General features: G+C 41.2%; 1 protein-coding gene across 3 annotated transcripts; it reads left to right on the plus strand.

Moving 5' to 3' along the window:
* Window positions 1-749: 749 nt before the first annotated feature.
* WDR86 (WD repeat domain 86) lies at window positions 750-27,856 on the plus strand. 3 transcript variants are annotated; one of them, XM_089533626.1, is made up of 8 exons: window positions 750-1,054; window positions 3,586-3,905; window positions 7,582-7,723; window positions 9,194-9,433; window positions 9,518-9,626; window positions 17,274-17,409; window positions 20,534-20,637; window positions 25,806-27,856. In XM_089533626.1, the coding sequence occupies exons 2-8, from the start codon at window positions 3,743-3,745 to the stop codon at window positions 26,022-26,024; spliced, it is 1,113 nt and encodes a 370-aa protein (XP_089389752.1). In that variant the 5' UTR covers window positions 750-1,054; window positions 3,586-3,742; the 3' UTR covers window positions 26,025-27,856. The 3 variants fall into 3 exon arrangements, with proteins under 3 accessions (XP_089389752.1, XP_089389751.1, XP_089389753.1); XM_089533625.1 differs by having other exon boundaries at window positions 9,194-9,626; XM_089533627.1 differs by having other exon boundaries at window positions 9,194-9,626; window positions 25,831-25,937.

The raw sequence follows: 27,856 nt of genomic DNA on the forward strand, positions 1-27,856 counted from the left end.
CCTCTTTCCTCCTCCTCCTCCTCCGTCAATTCCTCCTCCTCCTTGGCGCCATGCGCCACGAAAGGACTCTTTTCCCTCCCCCTGGCTGGCCCAGAGGCTCACTCCTCCTCCTTCTCCTCCGAGGCTCCACCTCCCTCTTGAGGCTGGCCAATGGCAGGCTGGGGCTGGAAACAGCCCCGCCCCCACCCTTCTGCCATTGGCCAGCCAGCCTGAAGGGGACAAGCGCTCCCTATATGGCTCTGCACGCACGTGCATGCACTAGCAGGGCAAGCGCAAGCTGGCGCTGGCCACAGCCCTGGGGAAGTGCTGCGGGCGGCGCGAGCGCGTGAAGAAGCAGGAAGAGGAGGAGGAGGTAGGTGGGCTGCACACCGTGTGCGCGCGCAAAAAAAGGAGGAGGAGGAAGAGGATGGGCTGTGCAGGGGTGCAGCCGCACAAAAGAGAAGGAGGTGAGGAAGGAGGAGGTGGGTGGCCACTGAGGGAGCGCGCGGAGGAGGAGGAGGAGGAGGAGCGCCACCCGGCCCGCAGTGAAGGCCAAATCTGGGCCCCAACCCGTGAATTGGCGGGAACTGGACCGGGACCGGGCCAGTTCCACCAAAACCGGGACTGTCCCGCTTGCAGGCGGGATATGGCAACCCTAGAAATATAAATTTAATATTGTAATAATTTAATTTCTTTTAATGTCCTTATTATTATTATTATTATTATTATTATTTATTTTTTTAATTTGATTTAATTTTTTATGTTTTTAATTGTACTGTTTTTAATGCTGTGAAGCCGCTCTGAGTCCCAGTCCTGGGAAAAGAGCGGAATACAAATAAATATAATAAATAAATATGATAAATAAATGTAAACTTAATGTGTAGATAGTATAAAGTTAGAGATAGTAAGGTTAGTACGTTAAATATCTCTTCGGGTTTGTGGTTTTCTTTTAGCTTGTTGTAGTTTTGGATAAACTGATGGAAATAAGATTAGATTAATAAACGGGGGGAAAGGAATGGAAAGGAAGGAAACGAAAGCCGGATGAAGAAAAATATTAAACACCGATCTGCTGAAGGTGAGAAGTACCATTTTTGTAACTTAAAGAATGGTGTACAATACTTATATGTGCCTGTTAATCGTTTTAATGTTTGAAACCAATTTAAAAAGAAGAAGAAATATTTCAGTTTGACACTACTTTAACTGCCATGGCTCAGTGCTATGGAATTCTGGAATTTGTAGTTTGTCATGGCACCCGAGCTCTCCAAAAGAGAAGGCTGAGTGTCTCACAAAATGACAATTCCCAGAATCCAACAACACTCAGCCATGGCAGTTAAAGTGGTATCAAACTGGATTATTTCTTCTGTACGGATGCAGCTGAGGTGTTCTGGGTCAGGTGGGGAGCTGTACCGCAGAAGTGGTTTTGCATGTGTGTTTCCACGTTGGCATTTTCTAATGTGAAGCAGCCCTGAACCCTCACAGCCCACATATTCCTAGTATCCTTAACCTTTCTTCCACTCTTCTTTTTAGTCTAAGCCAAGGAATTCCAAATGTTCTGAAAAACCTTGATTTTTTTTTCACTTTTCTTTTTTGAAGCAGAATAAATGTATGCAGACTTCAGATATGCATAACATTTTCAGTTTCTAGTCTGGTCACAGAATTTGATTTTATTTGGCAGAAAGTTTAGAGTGTCTGTTTTTCATTGGAATTGCATTGGCTACAGCCAAAACCATTTGCCTTCCCTTGAGTAACAAGGTGATTTTGGTTACTTATAAGTAGCAACCAGTATTTGTGGACAGATAAGCAAAAACAAAACAAAAACAGAAGAAAAGACAGATGAGTCTACAAACTCTTTCAGTATTGCTCATTCTTGCAAACAAGCTACTAAAATGTGGGCTATACAGTGCAACTGTTTGGTGGATTTGTAATTGGTTGTAAATGCTTTCCAATGGGTGCTCAGCAATGGCTCCTCTTCATCCTGGAGAGAAGTGACCAGTGGGGTCCCACAGGGGCCTATCCTGGTCCCAGTGCTGTTCAACATCTTTATAAATGACTTGGATGAAATAATAGAGGGCATGCTTATCAAATTTGCAGATGACACCAAATTAGGAGGATTAGCAAATACCCGAGAGGGGAGGATCAAAATTCGAAATGACCATAATAGATTAAAAAGTTGGGCCAAAGCTAACAAAATGAATTTCAACATGGAGAAATGTAAAGTACCACACTTAGGGTGGAAAAAATGAAATGCATAGATACAGGATGGGGGAAACCTGGTTTAAGGGGACTAGTGTGAAAGGGATCTAGGAGTCCTAGTAGACCATACGTTGAACACGAGTCAACAGTGTGATGAGGCAACTAACAAGGCCAATGCGATCCTAGGCTGCATCAATAGAAGTATAGTGTCTAGATCAAGGGAAACAATAGTGCCACTCTATTCTGCTTTGGTCAGGCCTCATCTGGAATACTGTGTCCAGTTCTGAGCACTACAGTTCAAAAAAGGATGTTGACAAACTGGAGCATGTCCAAATGAGGGCCACCAAAATGGTGAAGTGTCTGGAAACCATGTTTTATGAGGAGAGACTTGGGGGCAGAACAGAGAAAGCCAGATTGGGGCTGTGGCAACACTGTTAACAACACTGTTAAGAACCAGCACCTGATGTAAATCAAAATAAAAAACAAAACCACTTGCTAAAGGGAAAAAATGTGAGCCAGTGAAGATGTTTTGAGACTTGGAGGAAGGTAGTTATTCCAGCTGACCCAGGTTAGCAGTTTGACTACAAGAAGTTAGTTATTCCAGTGGACCTATGTTAACAGTTTGACTACAAGAAGATAGTTATCCCAGTGGACCCAGGTTAACCATTTGACTAAATGAAGATAGTTATTCCAGTGGACCCAGGTTAACCATTTGACTACAAGAAGATAGTTATCCCAGTGGACCCAGGTTAACCGTTTGACTACAAGAAGATAGTTATCCCAGTGGACCCAGGTTAACTGACTACAAGAAGATAGTTATCCCAGTGGACCCAGGTTAACTGACTACAAGAAGATAGTTATCCCAGTGGACCCAGGTTAACTGACTACAAGAAGACAGTTATCCCAGTGGACCCAGGTTAACTGACTACAAGAAGATAGTTATCCCAGTGGACCCAGGTTAACCATTTGACTAAAAGAAGATAGTTATCCCAGTGGACCCAGGTTAACCATTTGACTAAAAGAAGATAGTTATCCCAGTGGACCCAGGTTAACCATTTGACTAAAAGAAGATAGTTATCCCAGTGGACCCAGGTTAACCATTTGACTAAAAGAAGATAGTTATTCCAGTGGACCCAGGTTAACCGTTTGACTACAAGAAGATAGTTATCCCAGTGGACCAAGGTTAACCATTTGACTACAAGAAGATAGTTATTCCAGTGGACCCAGGTTAACCATTTGACTACAAGATTTTGAACGATATTTTAGAAGTTTATGAAGGTCAATCTCATATTGTTGTAGTATAATGTTTCATATGATGTCCTTACAGTGTAATACAGTTGTATGCATGATTAATGTAGGAATATTATCCATTTGACACTCAGATTTTCTCTTCCTCCTCCTCTTCTTCTGTAGAGACGACTACTCCTCTCTTGTTTGTTTGCACCAAAGATGACAACTGAATTTGGCTTGACACAACCCATTCTTGCAAGCTCTACTCCCATTCTTCGTGTGGTTTGGAGCGCATGAGCCTCATCATCCCCAGCCACTGCCTCATGGTGGAACCTGCAGAATGGGGAGCAATAGTTCAGCACTGAAAGTTTGCACTGAACACCAGGGAGGCATCAACTGGCTCAGCCTCAGTCCAGATGGCCAGTGGCTACTGACAGGGAGTGAAGATGGCACTGCACGGCTTTGGAGCACGGCTGACAGCCAGTGTCGGGCCCGTTTTCAAGGTATGGAAAATATACCTTTTGCCACCAATCTGATTCTGAGATGATCAAATGGTAATGATGTCGACATGGCTATGACAGCCTTCTCATAGATTCTATGACACTGAACTTGATCAGTTGTACTTTAGCTCCTCTGTCAGAGTCCTAAGAACCTATTGAACGGTTAGTTTCTGTCATTCTAGAATTCCCATCAAAACCCTCAGAAATTGAGGATGGAGGCAGAGGTATGTTGATAAACTAGGATGCACCTAAAGTTACTAGATGTACAGAATTTAGGTGTATATTCTAATCAAATTCAAGATACCTTTGTAAGGAAAACTGTAAGAAAGGGTGACTCAACTAAGAAAGGTATTTTAAAGAGGCACTTGACTATGATGTACTTATTAAAATATTTATTATCACTAATGTGCTTTCAATTGAACTCCAACGTGTGGTGACCCAGTCAAGATTTTGGTGCCATTATGATACATTTACACTAAAAATACTTTTAAAACCTGAATTACAGTGGTCCCTCCACATTCGCTGGGGTTAGGGGTGAAGGACTCCTATATGGATGTGGGAAAACTGCAAATAAACAATGGCCTGTTAGAGACTGCCAAAATAAAGCTGCTTTGGGTCTCTTTGGAGGTATGCTGTTTAAATGATGCATGGGTCCGGAGGTCGCGCCAAAGCCACACTCCATTCCTAAGCACTGGAGCGCAGCTTTGGTGCAGCTTCCGGATTCTTAGGATGCATGCATCATTTAAACAGCATACCTCCAAAGAGACCCGAAGCAGCTTTATTTGGGCAGTCTGTAATAGGCCAACACTATTCTTTTTAGCTGAGAGAACACATCTCCAGGAATCTTCAGGTCCTCCAGTGTAACTTTGTGCTCAAGATCTGCCAGAAACTGACCACAGAATCATGTTGGAGGACCTACAAATGCCTAGAGAAGTGTTTTCTCTAGGAACTTCTAGGTTCTCCAGAACAACTCTATGGTCAACTTCCAGCAGCATTGCGTTGGAGGACCTAGAGATTTCAAGAGAGAACATATATCAAATCTGCAAAAGTCAAAGCCATAAATGCCTAGGGCCAACTGTAGTTACATTTACGTTGAAAAGGGGATATTTACTACAACTTTTTAAAAATTTACTTGTGTGTAATTACTATCAGTGCCTTGATTCCAATGTGGACAGATTTGGTCTTTTCTTTCTCTTCTTGCATATATGGCTGTTTTGATGACATGTAGTGGAGTCCATCAAAGCTTATGCTGAAATATATCACTTAGTTTCAAATGTACTGCTAGACTCTCTTCCTCATGCTTTTTCTTGTTTTTACCTAAACTATCTTTTAAAAGGTCTTCCTGGACTTCTCTTGATTTCTTAGTTCATTTGATAAACTGTTTCACTGGATGTCTGGAGGGTTTATTTGATTTTTTGCAGCTGAATAAACACCCCACTGGGTTGATGCAAACTGCTTCATTGCTGGCTCAGATTGTTTTCATATTCCAAACAAGATATAATGCTTTGCATGCAATTCTGATAGATTGGCCTCAAATGATTAAATACTGTAGAACCAGACTACAGAGAACAGAACAAATACCTGGGGAACAATGAAGTTGTGAAGTACTGGTCTTAAAAAAGAAATAATAATTGAATCAAAGAAGGAATTGTCAAATAGTTTTGAGTCAAAAGAAGCTTGAAATATTTGAAGTGTGATTTTCTTTCTTTCTTTCTTTCTTTCTTTCTTTCTTTCTTTCTTTCTTGCATTCTCCCTCCACTCCCCTTAAAAATAGGGAATATGTATAGGAGAGTTTGAATCTAAGGTCACCTGGGTTGCTACTTTTATAATAATTTAACAGATCCATTGATCTCTATAGTTCTTACTGCTTCATACGCATAGAATTCAGTTGTTACTGTTTTGGTGTTAAAATATAGTGCTGCAATGGGTTTATGTTAAATAATAGGAAATGTTTTCTAAAAAACAGAATAGTTCTTTTGATTTTATAGTTCCTGTTTTGTTAAGAAAAAAATGGAATAAGAACACAGACTAAAAACAGGGTTAGCAGTCACTTCCTCTTTCCAGAGAAGATAAGAGTATTGCAGTTCTGTAAATGGGCTGGATGGTTAAGGATCTGTAGAGCAGGGGAGCAACTCTCCAGGTATTTTGGATTGTAGCTCCCATCATACCTCTCCATCAGCTATGCTGGCTAGTGCTAATGGGAGTTATAATCCAAAAAACACTTAGAGGACCACAGACATGTCAAAGCATCTACATTTTGATTTATTCCCCATTAATTCTTTGAGGAATCTATAGCAGATAACTAAATACAGTGGTTCCAGAACCCCCTGTGGGTACCAAAATCTGTGGATGCTCAAGTCCTAAAAAATACAGTGGCATAGTGAAATGGTGCTGCTTGTATAAAATAGCAAAATCAAGGTTTGTTTTTTGGAATGTATATCTGTTTGGAATATTGTCAAGCTGTGCATGGTTGAATCCATGGATAAAAAAATCTGTCAGTATGGAGGACCAACTGTATAAAACAGATCCAAGCACAAGCATGTGTTGGGCTTGCATAATGTAAATGGCAGTAGTATTAACTAATGTAAATGGCAGCAGCATAACAATGGTTATTGATATCACCATTGTTACGCTACACCACTTTCTGCTGAATATCACTACCATTCTGTAACCAATTGTGTATTTAGCAGTGTGATTACTTATACGATATAAAAGGTGGCAGCAGATAGCAACTTAAAGGAGTTACAGAGGGCAATACTGATTCCAGATGTGTAGCTCTGTTTGGGGGACACTGTGAAGTAGAAAATGGTTCAGTAGCTGCCCTAGGATTGTGGCATGGCCAGTTTATGCTGAGGAGTCAGGTGAAGTCCAGACAGTGTCTGTCTGACCCCAAATAAGACCAAATTGGGGGTGCCTGGGCAGGTATATAGGGCAAAACATATGCCGGGGCAGTATTTGGGATGTGAAATGATTTCCAGGAGGAAAGAATGTGCAAGGAAGTTGAGAACGGCTGGAAATCAAGGCAAGCAATATCGCTCCTGGAGAGAAGTGTACTTGGATTTCTGTTCAATTGTAAACACAAAGTTTATCACCCATCATCACTCCTATCAGTGCAGGGATTATGCAGGTTTTGATCTTGATTGATCTATCCTGGCTACATGCTCTTGAGCTCCTTCATGTTGAGCCACCTGGGTCTCCTATGGTAAGGCAGTTTTCCACACTGGGGTTCCCTCATGGCTATGTGTTCTAAACATCCCTTTTTGATATCAATTTGATAATAGCACGCAGGAGGGGTGCAGAGGGCTAGACCTTGGGATAACACATCGTTAAATCCAGTTGATTCAGTGACTCTACTTTAGTTAGGACTAATAGTAGGATTTATGCCCATGTGAACTGCTTAGACTTGAGGAGTTCCACTTTTGAATATGAATGGCCCCTAAAGTACAGCCGTGTGTGTGTGTGTGTGTGTGTGACAACAACAGGATTATACCCTGAATTACTTTTCAGAGTATATGTACTCTCTTTCAGTTCTCTTATTTCTGTGACAATCATAAAACATAATGCTTCAGATACAATCCAATTTTTCTTTTGATACATTAAAAATAAAAACCCAGAGATCCCACTGTGTTGTTGCCACTGATTTTTACTGATCACTTTTAATTCTGTACGTTATTTCTAGGGCATGAAAGCTATATCACCTTTTGCCATTTAGAAAATGAAGTTGCCTTCACATGTAGTGCCGATCATACAATTAGGAAGTGGGATGTGATGACAGGTCAGTGTTTGGCTGTTTATCGAGGACACACATCAATTGTGAACAGGTAGGTTTTACATTGTAGTCTTCACTGTAGATCCCTCCTTATCCCCATTTGATTTCAGTCTTCTCTGGTATTTATTTTCTTATTAAATGTAGCAGTCCCCTCCCATGTGTTTATGCTGCACAGATGAATTGTCATAAATTTGTGTTTTGCGTGCTCTTGGCTCCATGATTAGTTATATTAGAAGCAATGCTGACACAGCTGTATTCTAGGGACAAGAGACCAGCAGGAAAGCAAGGAGGAACTGAACCAAATCCACTGCTGGAAAAGAAATTCCAGGGAAGAGTAGTGGGGAGGGGGTAACAGGACCCAGCTCAATTGGTAACAGCTGCACCTGATAAAGGGACTGAAAAAACACTGTGCTAGGAATACCTTTTGGTAGTAAAAGGATTCTGCTAAGGCTTTGTGTAGAGTCGGAATTCAGTCTTGTCATTGATTACCTCCAGAGAAGCTTAAAGCCAGACCTTGTTATATTAAATGTATACTTTATGTCTAAGCTGTAAATGATAATTTCTTGGTATCTTTTGCCAAATAGATACAGGTGATCACTGCCACATGATGGCCACCCATAAGACTCTCTTAGGGCTACTTTGCAACATTTTATCTGCAGCATTTGGCTATGGGTTGAGTTGAATGTTATCACACTTGAAATTGTGATGCTGTGATAAAGCATGCCATTACCTGTGCCCAAATATTCTTTGATCAGTTCTCTGTGATTACACCACAATGAATTTTCAAATAATCATTGTGTGTATGCCTGACTTTAGCCATTGTTATTTGCTTATAATGTTAAGACTTTAGAGCAAGCCTGATCTCCCCTCCTCACCCTGTGTTTATTCTGTTCCTATTTATATACCTCTAGAAATACAAATGAAGTCCTGGAGGAACCACTTAAATAATTTTGTGGAGTACTAAGTCTGGTTCTGTATATCATTGTTAATTTTAAAAGTTTAAAAAAGAAGACTGCAAAGATGATCAAGACTGCAATTTAAAGCATTTGGACATAAATCGGAGGATTGTGGTGCAAGTGTCTTAAAAGCAGAATTTGGGAGAAGTTTGTGGGTTTTTTTGGACTACAATTGTCAGGATCTCCTAGTAAGCATGGTGTGTGCACATGCACAAACACAGAGATGCAACATTTAAATAGTTAAAATAATCTTTAAAAATGGGCACATCTGATTGCCTCTGCTTACTACCATGGCCATAGATCAAGAAGCCATTGTTTGGGGTTACACAAGGTGGAATAAAAGTAATAATTATAATGAAAATGCTAATAGTAAAAGCTATTTGATGAAATCCTTCATTGAGGAAACTGACTCAATGCTTCCTTAGAGCCTTCCATGACCTATTTTTTTGAAGGGTAGAGGTAGGCACATGGGCACGCTTTACTTATTTGCCATCTACTAACTTTACTTCAGCAAGGACATTAAATGAACATTTTGATATGTGGTTCTTTTTTTCTATTTTAAACAGGATCCTGGTTTTCAAAGATTATCTTTTCAGTGGCTCCTATGATAGGACAGCACGTTGTTGGAGTGTAGATAAGGAGAAGCCAATCCAGGAATTTCGGGGCCACCGAAACTGCGTCCTGACATTGGCTCTTTACTCCTCCAGGGATGTTCTTGAAGATTCAGAAGAAGAAGAATTGGAAGAGGAGAAAATGAGCAGGGACTTCCTGGTAACAGGGAGCACAGACTGCACTGTCAAAGTCTGGTGGGTGTCTAGTGGGCGCTGTCACCAGACCCTACTGGGGCACACTGGGGCCGTCTTGTGCCTTATACTTGATGCTCCAAACAGGGAGCTCTTTTCAGGCAGCACTGATTACACCATTCGGACATGGAACATTGTGACTGGTGAGCAGTTAAGAGTGTTCAAAGAGCATCAAGGATCTGTCATATGCCTAGAGGTAAGAGATCAATAACGTTTATACCAGAGAGCCTGGAATATGTGCTATTTTGGATTACAGCTCTAGAATCCTACAGCAGCATGGCTCACAGATTATGCTAGCTGATGGATGATAGCTATAGTTATAGAGCAAAAACATTTCCAAGCTGTGGGTTATACCAGAAATGGGCAAATGTGGCCTCACCCATTTTTGCAGTTCCCAGGAACCACTATAAAAAATTACTTCTACATCGTATCATGTCTCCCCTGACTAATTTAAATGGGAAAAACATTTAACAAAACAAGAAGAATTTTTAATAACCTCTGGCTTCAACATGATGAAAAGGTGCTGTTGTGCATCTGGAGGTGGTGGAGGGAAAATTGGCTTCCAGACCCTCTGAAGTTACTACCCATGCTCTCCAAGCATGTGTGAAACATGTAGGCACCTACCTCTGTGGCCCTTGTGGTCTCTTCCAAACCTATGATTCTGTAATTGTAGTCCTCTGCTGATGAATTATGGAGCAGTGCCTACAGTCATGCAGAGAAGGGTGTGTGTGTGTGTGTGTGTGTGTGTGTGTATAAAAGCATGTACAGATGATATTGCATTCAGCCCTCCATATGCACAGATTCTTTATCCATGGATTCAAGCATCCATGGCTTGAAAATATTCAAAGAATATATAAAGAAAGATTGATTTTGCCATTTTATATAAGGGACATCATTTTACTATTCGTTGTATTTAATGGGACTTAAACAGCCATGGAATTTGGTATCCCTGGGGGGTCCTGGAACCAAACCCCAGCAGATACCAAGGGCCTGGTGTATTTTAAAATTTACCACTTCAAAACAAAAAGAAGCAGCATTATTGCCCATTATTGTCATTTTGATGTCACTTCCTGCCAAGCTGTTTTAACTGATGTTATTCCAGTGAAATGTTTTTATTGTTATTATTTTGTGTTGATGAGAGGGAGGGTAGAAGGGTGCAGGTTTTCAGGGACTGTTTCATTATTATTTTCTGTGACTTTTGTATTTGAAATTTTCCTTGCTGTTACCTGCCTTGATCCTCAAATGGGAGACGCGGGATACAAATAAATAAATTTATTATTATTATTATTATTATTATTAGTAGTAGTAGTAGTAGTATTGCCCCCCCCAGCTGAATGTGAATGGAGCACATTCATGTGAGCTGTAGGCAGAAAGATATGTCAGACAGCTCCATTTTAGATGTCTTTGGTTCATATGCAAAGGATGCAGAAATAGCTCTGAAAATGTATGTAGAACATACCTCTCAACTGCTCTTGTATATTGGAGCATTGCTTCTCAAATTTACTGGTGTGTCACACTGGCATTTCTTTCTCCTAATGTTCCAGGTACCATATTTGTGCATATTATTATCATATTTGCATAGTTTCTTGGAACCTCACCATGGACTGGCAACTGATGGCTTGTGGACTGGGACTGGTCCTTAGACTACCACTTTGAGTAACACTGTCCTAGAGAGCTCTAGTACTCACCTTAAGTTGGAGAGGATGCTTCTGTTCAGTAATGGAGCTTAGACTTTTCATGTAAAAATGCCACACCTGATCTTTAACATCTACAAATAAATGGATCTGAGGTAGTCCTGGCATATTGGGCTGGAATGTAAGGCACCCTGATTACTGTGTACATGTGCGTAGGCATACATGGCTGTTTTTGTGTTACTGAGAAAGTGTATTATACTCAGCAAAACTCAGGCCTGTTACAGACAGCCAAAATAAAGCTGCTTCGAGTCACTTTGATGGTATGGTATTTCAATGATGCATGAGTCCTAACAGTCTGGAAGCTTCACCAAAGCTGCACTCCAGTCCTTAGGACTGGAGCGTGGCTTTGGTGCGGCCTTTGGACTCTTAGGATGCATGTATCATTGAAATACCATACCTCCAAAGTGACTCGAAGCAGCTTTATTTTGGCTGTCTGTAACAGGCCTCAGTTTCATGAAACAGTTTCCAGGGCTTTGAACAGGCTCTTGTTTATTATCTCAGGCTACTGACTGTAGGAATAAACTGATGTTCTGATGTCTTGAAGAAAGCCTGGGACAATAAAGGATAAGTTTGAAGATCTTTAACCAAGTGACTGACTGACAGACTTTATCACAGGGCAGTTTAATTGGTTAGTCTAGCAAGCTATTAATCCATAAGAAATTGTTCCATGCAAAAGGCTATCAAGAGGATTCATGATCAGTCTCACAGTTATTGTTTCTGTCAGAAACGCAAGCTTGCTGTAATAAGTAGAATCTTGTCTTAACAGCTGTTGTTACTATGGCTGCTTGTCTTGTGATGGAAATAAGTAGATCCCAATTTCCAAGGATGAATCAATAGCTGTCTTCGTTATGCTATCTGACGGGTAGAACATATTCTTTCTGTGCATGTGTAGCAGGGATAGAGATCATGCAACTCTCCAGTTGTTGACATGCAAATTTCAGCAGTCCTAGCTGGTATAGCTAGTGATGAGGGATACTTGGAAATTCCAGTCCCACAACATCTGGAGAGCTGCATGATTCCTGCTGATGTATAGGTTATTTTCCCTTTCTTTGAGATCTGAGGCTACTCTTAGCACCAATAAATTCAGTGAGGCAAAATCCATTTGACTGTTTGATATAAAGGATTCACACTTTCATGCTGTTGCCTCTCAAGCTTAATAATCTGACACAAACAATACTAGTGAGACTGATAATGAATCCTGTTGATATGAAGTCGAAAGCTTTCATGGCTGGCATCCATAGTTTTTTGTGTTTTTTTCGGGCTACGTGGCCATGTTCTAGAAGAGTTTATTTATGATGTTTCGCCAGCATCTGTGGTTGGCATCTTCAGAGAATGATAGTCTCAACTGGAGTAGGTCCATGGTAATCCATGGAATTTATGTAAGTATTGATTCACAATTATAAGTTGATTCAGATGAATTACACTACCTATATGATTCAGGAGAGTCAGCATGGTGTGCTGGTTTGAATGTTGGACTAGGACACTGGGAGAACAGGGTTCAAATCCCTGCTCAACCTTGAGCAAGTCACACTCTCTCAGCCCCAAAGGAAAGCAATGGTAACCCCCACACACAAATCTTGCAAGAAAACCTTATAATAGGTTCACCTTAGGGTCTCCATAATTCAGAAATGACTTGAAGACACACAACAACAACAACAACAACAACAACAACAGTGATATGATTCAGGCCATTGACTACGTTGGCTTTGGGGTGGCAATATGGGAATATCTCAGATGAACTGGTATCTCTCTTGTTACCAAAATGGTGGGGGGACTTGGGGTCCCCACCAACTGTCAGTGTCTCCTTGAGGGAATTGTTTAGCTCAGAGGAGGCCTGCAAAAGGTAGGGTAATGTTAGGGATCGTTTCACCTGTGTATAGCAGTACTAACTGTGGGAGGACACACAAGTTTGGTGAATAAAGTTTATTTAGAAATATGGAAGAGAGCACACAAGTAACAATTCTGTTTGAGACACTGGACAAGGTTAACCGGAATGGAGGTCTGGGAAATGGATAGCAGAGGTTTAGCCAGGCAGGGGAGGAGGAAGAGAGGGTTGATCGGGAGGGACAGGGAACTGAGGTGCGAGAGGACCCAGGGGAGTCCAGAGGACGAGGGAGTCCTGCCCAATGGCGTGATATAAAAGGAGAGGGACAGGTGGACATGAGGAGGGGCAACGAATGCAGAAGACTGGGGCGTGCAACAGTGGTCGCGGAAGGGAGAGGCTGGATCCTTAGGAGCCCAGGCCGAGCAGGCTGTCCGGTGACCCTCCAAGGGAGACATAGCTTGTTGAGGTTTGGACCCCGCTTGGAGGTAACATTGCCAGACCCAAGAGAGAAAGACACTTCAGGTATCCGGAGGAAGGAGCCTGGAGGAGGCAGTCAAGGGAAACACTAGAAGGGGAGTGGTGGGACCCCCAAGCCAACCAGTGGGAACAGCGTCTGGGGCCGAAGTTGGAGGACAAGGCAGAGACAGAATGGCTAGAAAAGTATATGGGAGGAACCCACGTGGAAGAGGAACTCGGGGACAGTGAGAGAACTAGGACCGTGGGAAGAACGGAATGGCCGACAGTGAAGCAACTGGAGGTGTGAGGAAGTTACTGGAAGATAAGTTGTAAGAGTTGTGTTGAAAGTAAAGTTTGAAGCATCCAAACAATGACTGGTGTGGTTTTTGGGTTGAACGGACCAATTAGTCGCATGTGTGCCAGAACTATGTCCCAGGGAGTTAATGCCCCTCCCACAGGAGAGACTGTGATATTTACCAGTCATGTCAAGGAATCCACAGAAAGCAGGGTTTTGGTAGATGGTTTTAACTCTAGATTAACAAAACAGTGATTGGAGGTAGGATGACTGAAAGATAGATGGATAGAGAAGTTGGCTGGGAACCTGCCAAGAAGTAAGTAAAAGATGTGGTCTTACATGCATTAGTGCAGTGGAACTACCTTTGTCTTGAGTGCAAGAAGATATGTGGAAAGCTTGGGAGGAGGACAGGGTGATCAGCAAACCCATTCTGCATTTATTATGGCAGTATCTAGACCCTCCACATGTCTTCAGGCTAACATGCCTTTCCCATGGGAAACTTCCTAGTGTTCCAGAGATCACCATGACCTCTTAAAACACACCTGGCTCTAGATATCAAAATATGAAAATATGAAACCCCATATGCAGTGTCTGGTGTGTTGGGTGTGTTAACAGTCTTCTCTGGGATGTTTCTGGTTTAGCTATAAACCTGAGATGATGAAGAGCAGAGTGTAGAACTATGTTAGCTATGATGCACTAGTTTTTAAGGTCAGTGCAGTAGCCTTTATTGGCAGATTAATGCTAATATTTTATGTGGTTTGGAGAAATAACCCTTGTTATTTCAAAAATATTTTAAGGTTCACTTTGCAAGGATTTTGGCAATTTTTCTATTCTTATTCTCTTTTGATAGTAATGCATTGCTAATAGACACACTTACTCATCTGATTGTAAATAATAGTAATATGAACGTGTTATGATTTTTTAAAACAACAGCTACTGGTAAGGTTGTAGTCATTTGCATTCAACATTTTCAAGCTCTGGTGCAGACATGCCCTAAGAGGTACAAGTCCAATTGTACTCTCTGCTTTCCGTGATGTGCTGTGCTTTTCTCCAACAGCCGCTCTGTTGGGAAATTAGCCAGAGTGAACAAAGCTTTTCCCTAAGCCAGCCAAGAAAAACACAGCAACAAAACCATTGCAGCTTCTTCAAGTCACAGGCGGATTATAATTGGGAATAATGTCTCCCCATTTATATATTTTTTAAAAACACAGCCATTTGTTGACATTTGGATACGTTTTGAAAAAGTTATGTCAAAAAGGATTCCCCCACACCTTGTCTCATCCCCTGTGCTTTCTAATTATGGAAAAATGATCACTGTTCTTGTTGATAAAAGACATGCCAGGCTTTCTAATGAAAGGAGTTAGAAGCACATTGGCAATGATTGACCACTTTGTTTTATCTTGACATAAATGAAGCAAAGATCTCGTATAGGCTACCCTGCAACTTGCTTGGTATGTGTCTCATGATATAGGATACCTTAAGGCTAAGGCTGCCGTTGTTTTTCCATTCCATTAGCCAAATGAATGTTGTGGGAGGTTGCATGAAACATTTTTTAAATTTAAAATAATGGATCACTTCTGGAGGAATGCATTCCTTCATGGTGGGTTGGGAGGGGTGGCTGTGGAGGAACCCACAACACATTGAGCCTGTGTAAATGAAAAAAAGTTGACCAATTTGGGGGTGAGGGGATCTATGAACATTTTATGCAGAGGAAAATTTACTTTAAAACACCAGCTGATGGGGGAAAGTGATCATGAAAGATTTTTATAATGGAATTTACAGCTTCTTAGAGTTGTATAACTGTTCTTATATTTTTTTAAAAAAATGCTTTTTGTTACTTATATCTGCTCAAAGTTCTGCTTGTTTCTTAGCCTGAGCAAAATCCCAATTTATTCTGGCCAGACCTGTGTTAACCCTAACCCAGTGCCTTTTACATTAGAAGTGCATACTAACAACGATTCTTTATATCTTATTTTTCTGAGGTATCAATATGCTAGTGTCCTGCTTGTGGATTTCCCTGGAGGCAAGTGGATGGCCACTGTGGGAACAGAATGCTGGATCAGAGAGGACTTAGGTCTGAGTCACAATGGCTCTTCCCATGCATCTGATACTGAACTTACATTGGTATCTTATCCCTCCACATAACAAAATTGTGACTATTGGAGGATCTATGTAACCTTCCAAAGTGCATGCCTTAATAGTAATAGAAATCTAGAGCTTTTAGAATGGTTCAGAGTGATTCATATACATATTATTGGGGAAAATCTATGAAGTAGTATGAAGGAACATGATGCAACTGTCTTGCTGAAGCAGACGTGAGTCTGATCAGTGCCTTAATGTGAGGCGACCAAAAGGAGGTCTGTTATCTACTTGAATTCCATGGAAGAAAGAAGGAGGATTAAAGTTGTAAATAAATATCTTGCTGTTAACCTGGAGAGTGGGGAAGGCTTGCTCTGGGGAAGGTCCAGTTCTCAGCTTGTTTAAGTGAATTGTGTATTATTAACTCTTTAAGAATGACTCTGCATTGCTCTAAGTAGTGCAGAACCCTGTTCCTTCTTGCTTTTGTCCAATTAATACTATGGACTCAGAGCCATGCAAGGGCATTGTGTCACTTAGCCAAATATACTACCTTAGTTCTTTTCCAGTGCTACTCAAAGTGGTTGTCTGTGGACCAGTGCCAGTCCCATACCTCCTAGTGGTCCCTGGAGATCTGCAAGAAAGAAAGGAAGAAATAATTGTAACCACAAATATGATGCCAGTTCCTGCCATGTTTTGGGGGGAAAATACCAATCATCCACATCACCTGGTTTAAGAAACACTGCTCTATTCCACAGTGTGTGCATGTTCCTACAAGTGGCCTGTCCACTTATGATAACCCCATGAGTTTCATAGGGTTTTCTTAGGCAAGGAATACTCAGAAGTGATTTTGTCAGTTCCTTTCTATGAAATATGGGCTATAGCATCTGGCATTCATTGCAGTCTCCCATTCAAATGTTAACCAGAGCTGATGCTACTTAGATTTCAAGATCAGACAAGATCTGGTGCCTTTAAGGTATTTAGGCCCCATTCTGCAGTGCTCCAGCTCAGTTTCCCAACTCTAAACTTCTTCTTCTTCTAATCAATTAATGCAACTTCTGTTCTGGACCAGTGGCTCTAGTGGTAAAATGGGACAGAGTTCCATTAGCTTTAGAGGATCAGCTCCTAATTACACTAGGAGAATTAGTCTTATTTAGTCTTTGATCTCAGAGCTATTTGTAGCCTTACTGGGAATCACTGCTGTCTGCAGAACATAAGATAAGAAATCTGTATTGCAGTTCTATAGGCAGTATTGGCCTAAATTCACTTGCTAGTCCCAACTAGAGTAGACCCATTGAATCCATGGCTGAAAAGCGAGTTAGCCCTTCCATAAATCTCATTGCTTTGTTGAGTCTGTTCTATGTGGAACTAGCAACTGGATTTAGGCCATTGTTACATCTTATTTTTCTTCCTGAGGAAAGTGCGGTCTGAAGATGACAATGGCTTCCAAAGATACTCTCTTATGAAAGTGTTTGTTTCTTCTCTTTTCCCTCTTAGCTGGTGAATCGATGTTTGTATTCAGGGAGTGCAGACAGGACAGTGAAATGCTGGTTGGCTGATACTGGGGAGCGAATCCGAACATACAAGACTCACAAGCACAGCGTCAGTACTTTGAAATACCATGCTGGGATATGTAAGTTCCAATGGAGCTCCCTTTCTTGTGTTGGTTCCTTATATCTTATAACTTTACAGGGCACAATTCTGCATGAGTTCAGGTAGAAGACACAGCTCTATTTAGCCAGACTTGTGAAAGTGATCTTTGATATGTTATCAAAAGATGTCTCCCAAATCGTGAAAGATAAAGCTCATTCAGTTGGGCAGAGTATAATCTTGGGGTGTATGCACCCCCCAAGGCTCTTTTTTGATTCCTTCATGCTTCTTCAGACACTCCTTTGGCCCCAAAAGGAGGAGAATTGCCTCTCCTAGGACCTTACCATAGGGGGAAAATCAGGGGTTTAAACAGTGGTTATCTCATGCAAAACGTGATATTGCAATTAAGAATTTCACACACATTGCTATTAAACAGGCAATCAACAGTAACAAATCATTTCCGGGATTTCCCCTTGAATGATTTGTTGTTGTTTATTGCCTGTTTAATAGTGACGTTGTATGAAAATCTTAATTGCAATCTCATGTTTTGCATGGGATAATCACTGTTTAAACCCCCAATTTTGCCCGATTTTCCTTGTGTCCCTAAAAGAGGAGTCTGAATTTACCTATTTGAATAGGTTGCAGGACTTCTGTCACTGTTAAACATAAAAACAAAACCAATACTGTTTTTCAAAACTGGAATTGGACATCTCACCATTTCTGGATGAGGGGGGGGGGGGTGGGTTGGCAATCTGTGCAGCCTCTGGAGGGTCCCAGGAGGAAAAAAACCTGTTCCCTGGACATGGCACAGCTGCTTACCCTTGATGTAGTAGAAGACTAGAAAGAAGTGAGATTAAAGAGCTTTATATAGGATGTGAACCAGGTGACTGTTTCAAAAGCTTGGAGATGGTTGATGTTTTACAAGTTAATCTTCGTGTTTCTACCACCATTGTTTTGGGTCAAAGCACTTTTCCAGAGCATTTGTAGCACTTCCGTGCTGTATTGTAAAAATGCTAAACTTACCCCACAGAAGCAAAAAAAAAAAAAAAGATATAAATGCAAGATTCCAACAAAAGTCTTCCTGGAAGATTGTGCTATTATCCTAGAGGCTGGATAGGTCACAGTTGAGCCAATGGACTTACTGGTTGGAGGGTTCTGGGAGTTGTAGTCCAGAGAAGTAATTTTTCCAAGTTTTGCCCTAGCATGTCTAAAGTGCTAACACACGGGGGTGGGAGGTGGGGTGGTGGTAAAGTGCAACGAGTGGGGCTAAGCGCAGCCATCAATCCCATTTTGGTGACTTGCCCATGCCCAAATACTTTGCAGAAGTTTCCCTTCCTAGAAGTACTCTTTTGGGCTGCATTTATACTAATACAAATCCACAAATCCAAAACAATATACAGCCCAGCTTCCCATGATTTGCACTTAGATAGATTGTAAGCCTGAGGGCAGGGAACCGTCTAATTAAAAAGATTGTATGTACAGCACTGTGTAAATTTACAGCGCTTTATAAATAAAGGTTAATAATAATAATAATAATAATAATAATAATAATAATAGCAGTTTTGATACCTCTCCTGTATCAAAGGTTTTCCTTCTTCCCTTCTGGCCTGGACATGCAGTTGGAAGTGAAAAGATGACATGTAATATCTCAAGGGGACCACCCTTAAATATTGACAGAGAAGAAGGAAGCAAAAGCCTTGAGTACATAGACCAAAGAATGATAGAGGGACAAGCTATAGGTATTTTCTTCCTCCCTGTTGTCCATCTTGCACAAATGTTGGAAGCCTCTTTGCTTCCAACAATCCAGAATGGTGAGTCATTTGGGACCATTCCATGGAACTCATTTCTAGGTGCTTTTAACAAAGTGATTGATAAGAAGGAGCAAGCTTTGTGTGTGCGTATGTGTGTGTGTGCGTGCCCTTAATCCTGCCTCACTTGACATTTCTTCACTCTAGATAATTTCCTCCTAAGTTAATACATACATTAGAAACACAAAGCATAATTGCAAAGTTCTGAGTATTGGTTAAACATTAAAACTTTTTTTGTCATCTGCTTTAGCCTGAGCCTACTGAATGACTCAGTTTCCACACCCAGATCTAAGACATAAATAAATCGTATATTGGTATCATTGCTTGGAATAGTATGGTAGCAGTACATCTGATAGTCATGGCACCATTTCAGATTATTGGAAGGCGGTGGTGGTGGTGGTGATGGTGGTGGTGAGATGCCTTTACAACTGTTTGTCAGTTAAGTTGCTCAGTTTTGTTTGCCAGATGAGCCTGTAACATTTGGTGGAGACTGTAGCTGAATACCTTTTCAAAGTACACAATGACCTATGTCATGGAATGAAAAAGAACAACACATTCCACATAAAAATGTCTCCTTGTGAAAGAGGATAAGATTAAAGATGACTGGCTCTGTTATTCAAACAATGAAAATTGTGGTTGGAAGAAGAAATATGTCTTGCTTGCTAACTGATGATTCATTGTTTATATTAACTCCCCATGGTATATTTGTTCTACAAGCCCAACTGATAGAAAAAGGAATCTTTGCTTTCTACTGTTCTCCATTCATTTAACAGAGGCTAAAGGTTAGTCTACATGTAAGAGTACTATGCAAATTGGTGCGCGCTTTCACACATTTGCATTGACAGGTAATTTTCTTCACTTTCCTGTGCAAATTCACATCTATTCGGATCTATTATCTCATCCTCTGCTGAAAACGCACAGCCTTCCGAATGCATGAAAAGCAGATGGGCATGCGCATCTGCACAAAATTTTGTTGTTGTTGTTGTTATTGTTGTGTGCCTTCAAGTAGTTTCTGATTTATGACAAAACTAAAGCGAACCTATCACAGGGGTTTCTTGACAAGTTTCTCCAGAGGGGGTTTGCCATCGCCTTCCTCTGAGACTGAGAGACTGTGACTTGCCCGAGGTGTCCCAGTGAGTTTCCAAGGCTGAATGGGGACTTGAACCCAGGTCTGCAGAGTCTAACTCCCAACACTCAAATCACTACACAAACTGGCTCCAATTGTTCTTTTTCCTTGTATATTTTGCATCTTACTTTAGTTAGCTGCCTGGTAAATCCTTTTGATTCAAAATGAGATGGATGCAAATACTTTGTTAGTTTTTTTTGTGGGGAAAATCTCATCTTTATTTATTTTTACAGTGTTTACAGGAAGTGGGGATGCCTGTGCCCGAGCTTTTAATACAAAGAACGGCATCTTGCAAAGAGTTTTTCGAGGGCACAAGCTGGTTATTAACTGCATCCAGGTGAGTTGCCAGCATTTGTTTTACTTCACAACCTGCAGATTGGAGGCGTTTGGTTACAAGTCTTTGGGCTAAGAATAGTTAAACGCAAGTTGTATCATAAGTACTGAAGGGGTCCCTTCTGTTAGGTACTGATGGAGCTTTTCGTGCAGTGGAGGGAGAGGTGATTGGTTCTCTTGTGAGGAAAATATTTTTAGGGAGAGATTTTGTTCTCTTTCGTGTCACTGCATTTCTCGGTCACCAAATGAAGCTGGTACATTTATTAATAAGTTTTATCCCCATCCATAGATACTGTGTTAGAAATGTAGAACTTATTAAAATTAGTTTTTTGAACTCCTCTTTTTAAAATCCTTCAGCCAGTGGCTATGCTGGCTGGGACATACACTCCAAGATTGCACAGATGACAACTGAGATATTGTAACCAAGTAACATCAGAGTATGGTCAAGGTGCCAAAAATTAATGGGGAAGAACACACAATTTAGGGGGGGGGGGGCGTAGAGCAGTTTGCTTTTGTCTGAGTGTACTGGAAAGGGCACAATTTTGCCTTTGTTTCCCTATTTGACTGAGTGCAAATTTCTTTTGCACTTCTAACTCAATTTGCACCAACTAAATTAAGCAGAGGACAAAGGGAGAAAGTGGAAGAAGGAAAGAGAAACTGGAAAACTTTAAAAATACTTGGAACAACAAGTAGTTGTAGTCCCAAAAAATAACTTTTCCAAGCCCCATTCTTGGGCTGATTCACATTGACCAGAAACACACAGGGCTCCTTCACACTTACCAGCCATGTTTGGCTGTTGGTCAAAAATGGGGATTTGTATTTCTGCAAGTCCAGTCGAGTCCTCAGGAAGTTCCTCTTGTTTGTCCATAGGCCTTCTCTAAGCTCAGGAGTAGACAAACTCCTTCTTTCCCAGTATAAACATAAAGAGGTTGTTCTTTAGAGTGCTTCCCAGCCTCCCATTTTGCACCACAAAGCCTCCTCACTCCAGAGCTCAGGCCAAGGACTCTTTAACCCTCTGTCTTGCTACAATAGAGCTGTGGAAAGTTACTGTTTTGGATGACAATTCCTAGAATCAATGGTCATGTTACCTGGGACATGAGAGGAGTTGAAATTGAAAAAAGGACCCTTTCCAGGCTCAGAGCAAGCAGGAGAAATGGCATTGACAGTTTTCTTTGTTTCTTTAGTTGTGACAAGTTTCTTTATTTGTGAGTGAAAACAGACACATGACAGTGAGTGCCTTTCCGGCAAAGCCTCTATTGAGGTTTATGTTGGATGGACGGGGATTTCATTGTATGAGTGCAAGAGCCCTTAGTTTTTGTGATAGCTCCCGCAGGAGCAAGCCAGCATGGAGAAATAATGATGCCTGCTCTTAAGGTTTTGCTTCATTTAAACCACAGTTACTAAATATTACTTACTGATCATGGCAATAGGTTTGTACTGGAATGGATCAAGAATAATCTTACTAGAGTAGGAGGACTTAAGTTAGTCATAACTTACTGGGCCCAGTGACAAATCTGGATCCTATTCAATATAAATAAAATCAGGATTGCATCAGATGTCACAACCGTTTTTCAGACTGACTTTGCACTGATAGAACCATAGAGTCATAGAATCATAGAGCTGAAGTCCAATTCCCTGCTCAATGTAGATGTTTTAACTGGAGATCTTACTACATTGAGCAGGGAATTGGACTCGGTGGCCCATGAGGCAAGCTCCAGCTCTAAGATTCTTTGTCTCTATGGTTCTATCATGCTGCTAGCTCATAGTCAGCTTACAATCAACAATAACCTCATGGTCCTTTTAGCATGTAGTGCATGTAAACCATTTGGTTTTTATGGCCTAAAATGTAAACATTTGTATTTGTCTCTATTGAATTTCATTTTACTCTGCCCAATTTTCTATTTTATCTAGGTCTTTTTGAATTCTGTTCCTTTTTTCCAATATTTTAGTCACCCCTCCCAGTTTTGTGTCATCTGCAAACTTGATAAGGATTCCCTCCACCCTGTCATCTAAGTCACTGATAAAAATGCTTCCAGTTAGAAGTGCAGCCACTGATGATTACTCTTTGAGCATGGCTTTCCAACCAGTTATGGATCCATCTGACAGTTTAATCAGTTTGAAAATCAAAATATTATGAGACACTTTATCAAATGCTTTGCTGAAATCCACAGAAATGTCATCTACAGCATCCCCACCATCTACAAAACTAGTGACCTAATAGAAAAAAGATATAAGATTAGTTTGATAGGATTTGTTCTTGACAAACCCAGTGCTGGCTCCTACTGATCAATGCAGTGTCATCAGGATACTTGCAGACAGACTCCTTTATAAGTGTTCAAATATCTTCCCTGGTATTGAGGTCAGGTTGACTAGTCTGTAGTTTCCTAGATCTTTTTTCTCCACCAAGCATGGGAATCATGAGGCTCTCCACTTGTTGTTGGACTACAGCTCACATCAACAACCAGCCAGCATAACCAGTGGTGAAGACTGCTGGGAGCTCTAGTTTGACAGTCTCACAATCACTATTCCTGCTAACACACATTTGCCTACAGTTAAATGCCACTGAGCATAGCAACTACCTTTGAGTAGGATTCATATTTTGGAAACGTAACTTTTCCAGAACAAACATGGCCAGTGCAGTCCTTCAAAGCAGCCATACTGGCTAAGGGATTCTGGGATCTGTAGCCTAAAAGTTACTATCCCAAGCTCAGGTAGGATTGTATTATCACACTTAATTCTTCCTGTGTTTGCTGTTGTTCCACATTTCTCATTGCTTTGCACTTGGGAGAATAAAAGGAATGTCTCATGCTGCCTTCAGCTCCTCACGAACAGATCCGCTTACCCCTGAAAACACTGTGGGCGTCTTGACAGCCAGTTATGTATAAGTAAGAGAGACATTTCAGCTCTGCTCATACTGAGAGTGGAGTGAAGTCATCATCATGAGTAGGATTTGTGTGTGGGCCATGCATTCATTAGTCTCTGGGAAGAGAAGCTGAAAGGGACCAGACTGCTTTTATTTAGGGGGAATTGTGTAGGGGGGCTTCTTGTGAGGAGAGGCGGATAAAAGAAAGATTAGAATCTTTGAAAGCCCCCATAATATTGAATTTTTCTCTTGGTGGGTGGTTGAAATTCCTCTTTCTTGTTAGTCTGCATAGAGCAGCTGTATTCAACCTAATAACCTGGAAATTTCTAGCCTTGCTTCCCATCTGAGGCTATGTTTTAGAATGATCAGAAGCCTTAATATAACCAAAGCCTAAGTTCTGGAACTTGTTTTCAGTTCTGGAACTCAGATGTAGTCTACACTGCTAGACTGATTTGAAGAATGCTGGTCTAATTTGTGGAGGAATATGGGGAAATAATCTACTCTGAGGATGTTATCACACGGGAGGAAATTATCTTAATTTCGAATGAAAAGAAAGTGGGGCCAGAACACATTCATGTGAATTCATTAGTTCAGCGAATTTACGTGAATTCGAATTGTGTTTGAATTGACTTCCGATTGCCCAAAAATAGCTTGCCATTGCCCGAAATTGTGTGTGATCACCTCTCACGCAATAACGTGAAATCCCATGATTGCATTCGGACTGACTTCCCATTGCCCGAAATTGCGTGTGGTAGTCTATCATGCAATAACGTTAAACCCCATGATTACGTTCACATTGCCATTGGATTATACTTCCAATTTTCCGTGTCTGATAAACTCCTCTGTTAACCCTTCCCATATCCTCCAACTCTTCCGATTTGGCAGGGACAGTCCCAGTTAACCCTCTGTTGTCCCACTTTTTTCAGCTGCTTTTAAAATGTCCCAATTTCTCTCTCCTCCTCCCATTTCCCCACTTTGAATTCCACTTACTTGAATTGCTACAAATGGAGTTCTGAGTGCAAAATTAGTTTGCATTCAATTAAGTCAGCAAGGGAGAAAAGCAGGAGGGGCAGAATCTTGCCCTCCCCAGTAGGGTCAAGCAAAAGCAAACTACAATAGCCTCTCCTAGCTTGTGTTTTCTCCCATGTTAGTAACTTTTGCCATCTTGAGTCTTGTACTACAATCTAATGTTACTTGGTCACACATTCCCTGGTTTTCATTTGTGAAATGTTGGAGGGCATTCTGTCCACCTCACTACAATTACAGTGGTCCCTCCACATTTGCTGGAGTTAGGGATGAAAGACCCCTGTGAATGTGTAAAAACTGCAAATAAAAAAAACCCAATGTTTTTCCCCCCTAAGAGAACACCTCTCTAGGAATCTCCAGGTCTTCCAGTGCAAGTCTGGTCTATGTTTTCTCTAGGAACTTCTAGGTTCTCCAGCACAACTCTATGGTCAACCTCTGACAGTGTTGTGCCTGGAGGACCTAGAGATTCCTAGAGGGAATATATTAATCAAAACCACAGATAATCAAATCTGCAGAAGTCAAAGCCACAAGTTTGGAGGGCTGACTGTAAGAAAACACATAAGACACCAAAGTTCTAGTCCATTCCTTTCCCTGTTGTGTTAGCTTTCTGTTTGTTAGGGAGCTTTTATATACAGGAATGCAAGGAAAGTTTTGATTCCATCTGCACAAATCTGAAATGCTGTAGTTTTCTCTGTTACTTGGAATCTGTCATATTAGGAACTTAACAGCCATGCTGGATTGGGTCAAAGGCTTATTTAGTCCAACACAAAGTGGCCAACCAGTTACCTGTGGGAAGCCCATCAGTGGGACATGAGTGGAACTACTGCCTCTGTCTTATGATGTGTAGAGCCATATTGTCTATTATAATGGAGGTGACATATAGCACTTCAGCTAGTAGTAGTCATGACTAGCAGCCATTTCTACTTCACTGTGTTGCGTGTGTAAACCAGGCAGTGTAAAAATAATAAAGGAAATAATGTGTTTGCATTCCAACATAAAATCATGGAGTTGGAAGAGGCCCTATTGGCTATTACCTCCCCTCTCCTTTTAATGCAGGATCTCCAGCTAGTGCTTCCCCTGCAGGTAGCTGTCCAGCCTCTTTTTGAAGATGTCCTGAGAAAGAGACATCTAGGTTTGGGCATAGAAGAGTGGGGGGGAAAATCTGCTCTACAACTTGCAGGTTTTGAAGTTTTGCAATAAAAGGAAGCTACTTCTTTGCTTCTCTGCTGTGTTGCAATCGTTGTGGTGGCTAAGCTGTCCTAAGCATGGCCCTGTTGTTCCAGATTCACAATGAATTATTGTACACAGCTTCCCACGATGGCACGCTAAGGATCTGGGACATACGGCAGATCTATAAGCGGAACAAGCGTCGCTTGAAGGAGAGATCTATCCAGGGCAGGCGCTCTCAGAAAGGAACCCTCTCTCGTCTCTTCAACAACAAAGTGGGCTGCATGGTGCACCAGGAAAACAGAGCGGAGCAGGAAGCGGTGGAACTTGTATGATGGCTGGGCATGTGTGGGAGAGACTGAAGCTTTCTGTCAGCTACAGAGAATATGCCTGAACTATTTTTGGCTTCTGTATGTATATTTTGTGCCTTCAAGTTGTTTCAGACAAACAAACCTATCACAGTGTTTTCTTGACAAAATTTGTTCAGAGGGGCTTTGGCTTTGCCTTCCTCTGAAGATGAGAAAGTGTGACTTCACCAAGGTCACCCAATGGGTTTCCATGGCTGAGTGGAAATTCAAACTCTGGTCTCCAGGGTCATAGTCAAATACTATGCAATGCTGGCTCTTCGTAGATTTCATCTCATCTTGATATAAACCCTGCTCTTAAAGCCTAGCAGGAGCTTTAATTTAACTTCTTGGATTTGCTGACTGCCTGGCATTGCCAAGCAACCATCAGAGTTTAGCAAATTTGCTTTTTGGACTGCAGCTCCCAGAATCCCTGAAAAGATGGTTGATTCTGAGAGTTGCAATTGGAATCCACATTTCCAAGCTTGGAACACGGCAGTCACAGTATAGGGCTGTTGTAGAGCCCACAAATGCTGATGGAACAGTTTATTGTTGCTATTTGGGAATTAATTACAGGGAAAAGTATTTAACACTCCTGAAGGTATTTGAATCTGAAGAGCACTTGGAAACACTGCTTTTACATCAGCCATACCATGTTTTGTTGACTACAGGGCCCTCTCCTGACATCCTACACCTACACACTATATCTTTGCCACTGAGCATGTGCAGCATTTTAAGCAAATATATGTAGCATCTGGGTCTGTAGATCCAGTACCACTGGAAGAAGCAGAGAAAGTGGAAGAGTAATAGAGAGTTCAGGTTGAAGAAGACAGACTTTCTGTCAGTGAGGGCTGGGAAGCATGATGTACCGTAGTGCTTCAGTGATATATTGGAAACAAGGATGATGTCCTTTCCTCCAATTTTTGCTTTGTGCCAAGATTTGGAGAAGTGTCTAAAAAGGCATACATGGGCTTACAAGGAAGATCAGTTGCTAGGCACTGAAAATGAACTCAGCACCTTGGACATAATTCCCCTTCTGATGCTTTGAGAGGTTTTTCAGCAGAGCCAGATGTGCAGAGAACTGAGGGGCTGGTGAATGCACTGATTAACAGATATCTATAAATCTTTCTGCTTAATCTCTGAGGGATCATTTACACTAGTGGACTACGCAAATAATTTCACTCATGTATTTCTGGGTTTGTTGTTCACACTATAGAACCGCATCTCTGTGAGTTTGGTTGCTCACACGTGCCAGCACTCGAATAAAGATGGAGATGATGATGTGAATGTATTCAAAGCATGTTCAAGATATGCAGAGGTTCATCTCAGTTCATCCCAGATCTGTTCACATCAGTTATTCACATCGTCGAGAATCTGAATCTTTTAGAAAAATTTGGAAAGAAATACCACACCAATGATCCCAGGTTAAGTGGGGTTTTTTGGCAGACACCCCCCCCCCCAATGCATTCAAAATGCAAGTGAACAAAAAAGATTCAACCCACATTGTATCTGGGTTATTTTCTCCATCTGAATAACCTCTGAGCAATTTTAGGGTGCATCAAAGACTGATTTAAAAGGCCAGAAAGTCCCAGATTTTGTTCCTGTTCTTTCTGATTTTATTTTGGAGATCCATACACGTTTTGTTCATCCCGGCATATTTTCTGTCAGCAACCAGTATGATCAGAGACTTTCTATACCAGCTCTGCAAGTCCATTTATTTTAAACCAGTATAAAATCAGAAAGAACAGGAACAAAATATGGGATTTTCAATCAATCTGGATGTACTTTTGGTGTTTTGAAAACAGTATGCTAAACGAATGTGA

This window comes from Sceloporus occidentalis, unplaced genomic scaffold (assembly GCF_023333645.1).
Source record: "Sceloporus occidentalis isolate IW3139 unplaced genomic scaffold, rSceOcc1.0.p SCAF_7, whole genome shotgun sequence".
In the NCBI taxonomy this organism is placed as follows: Eukaryota; Metazoa; Chordata; class Lepidosauria; order Squamata; family Phrynosomatidae; genus Sceloporus; species Sceloporus occidentalis.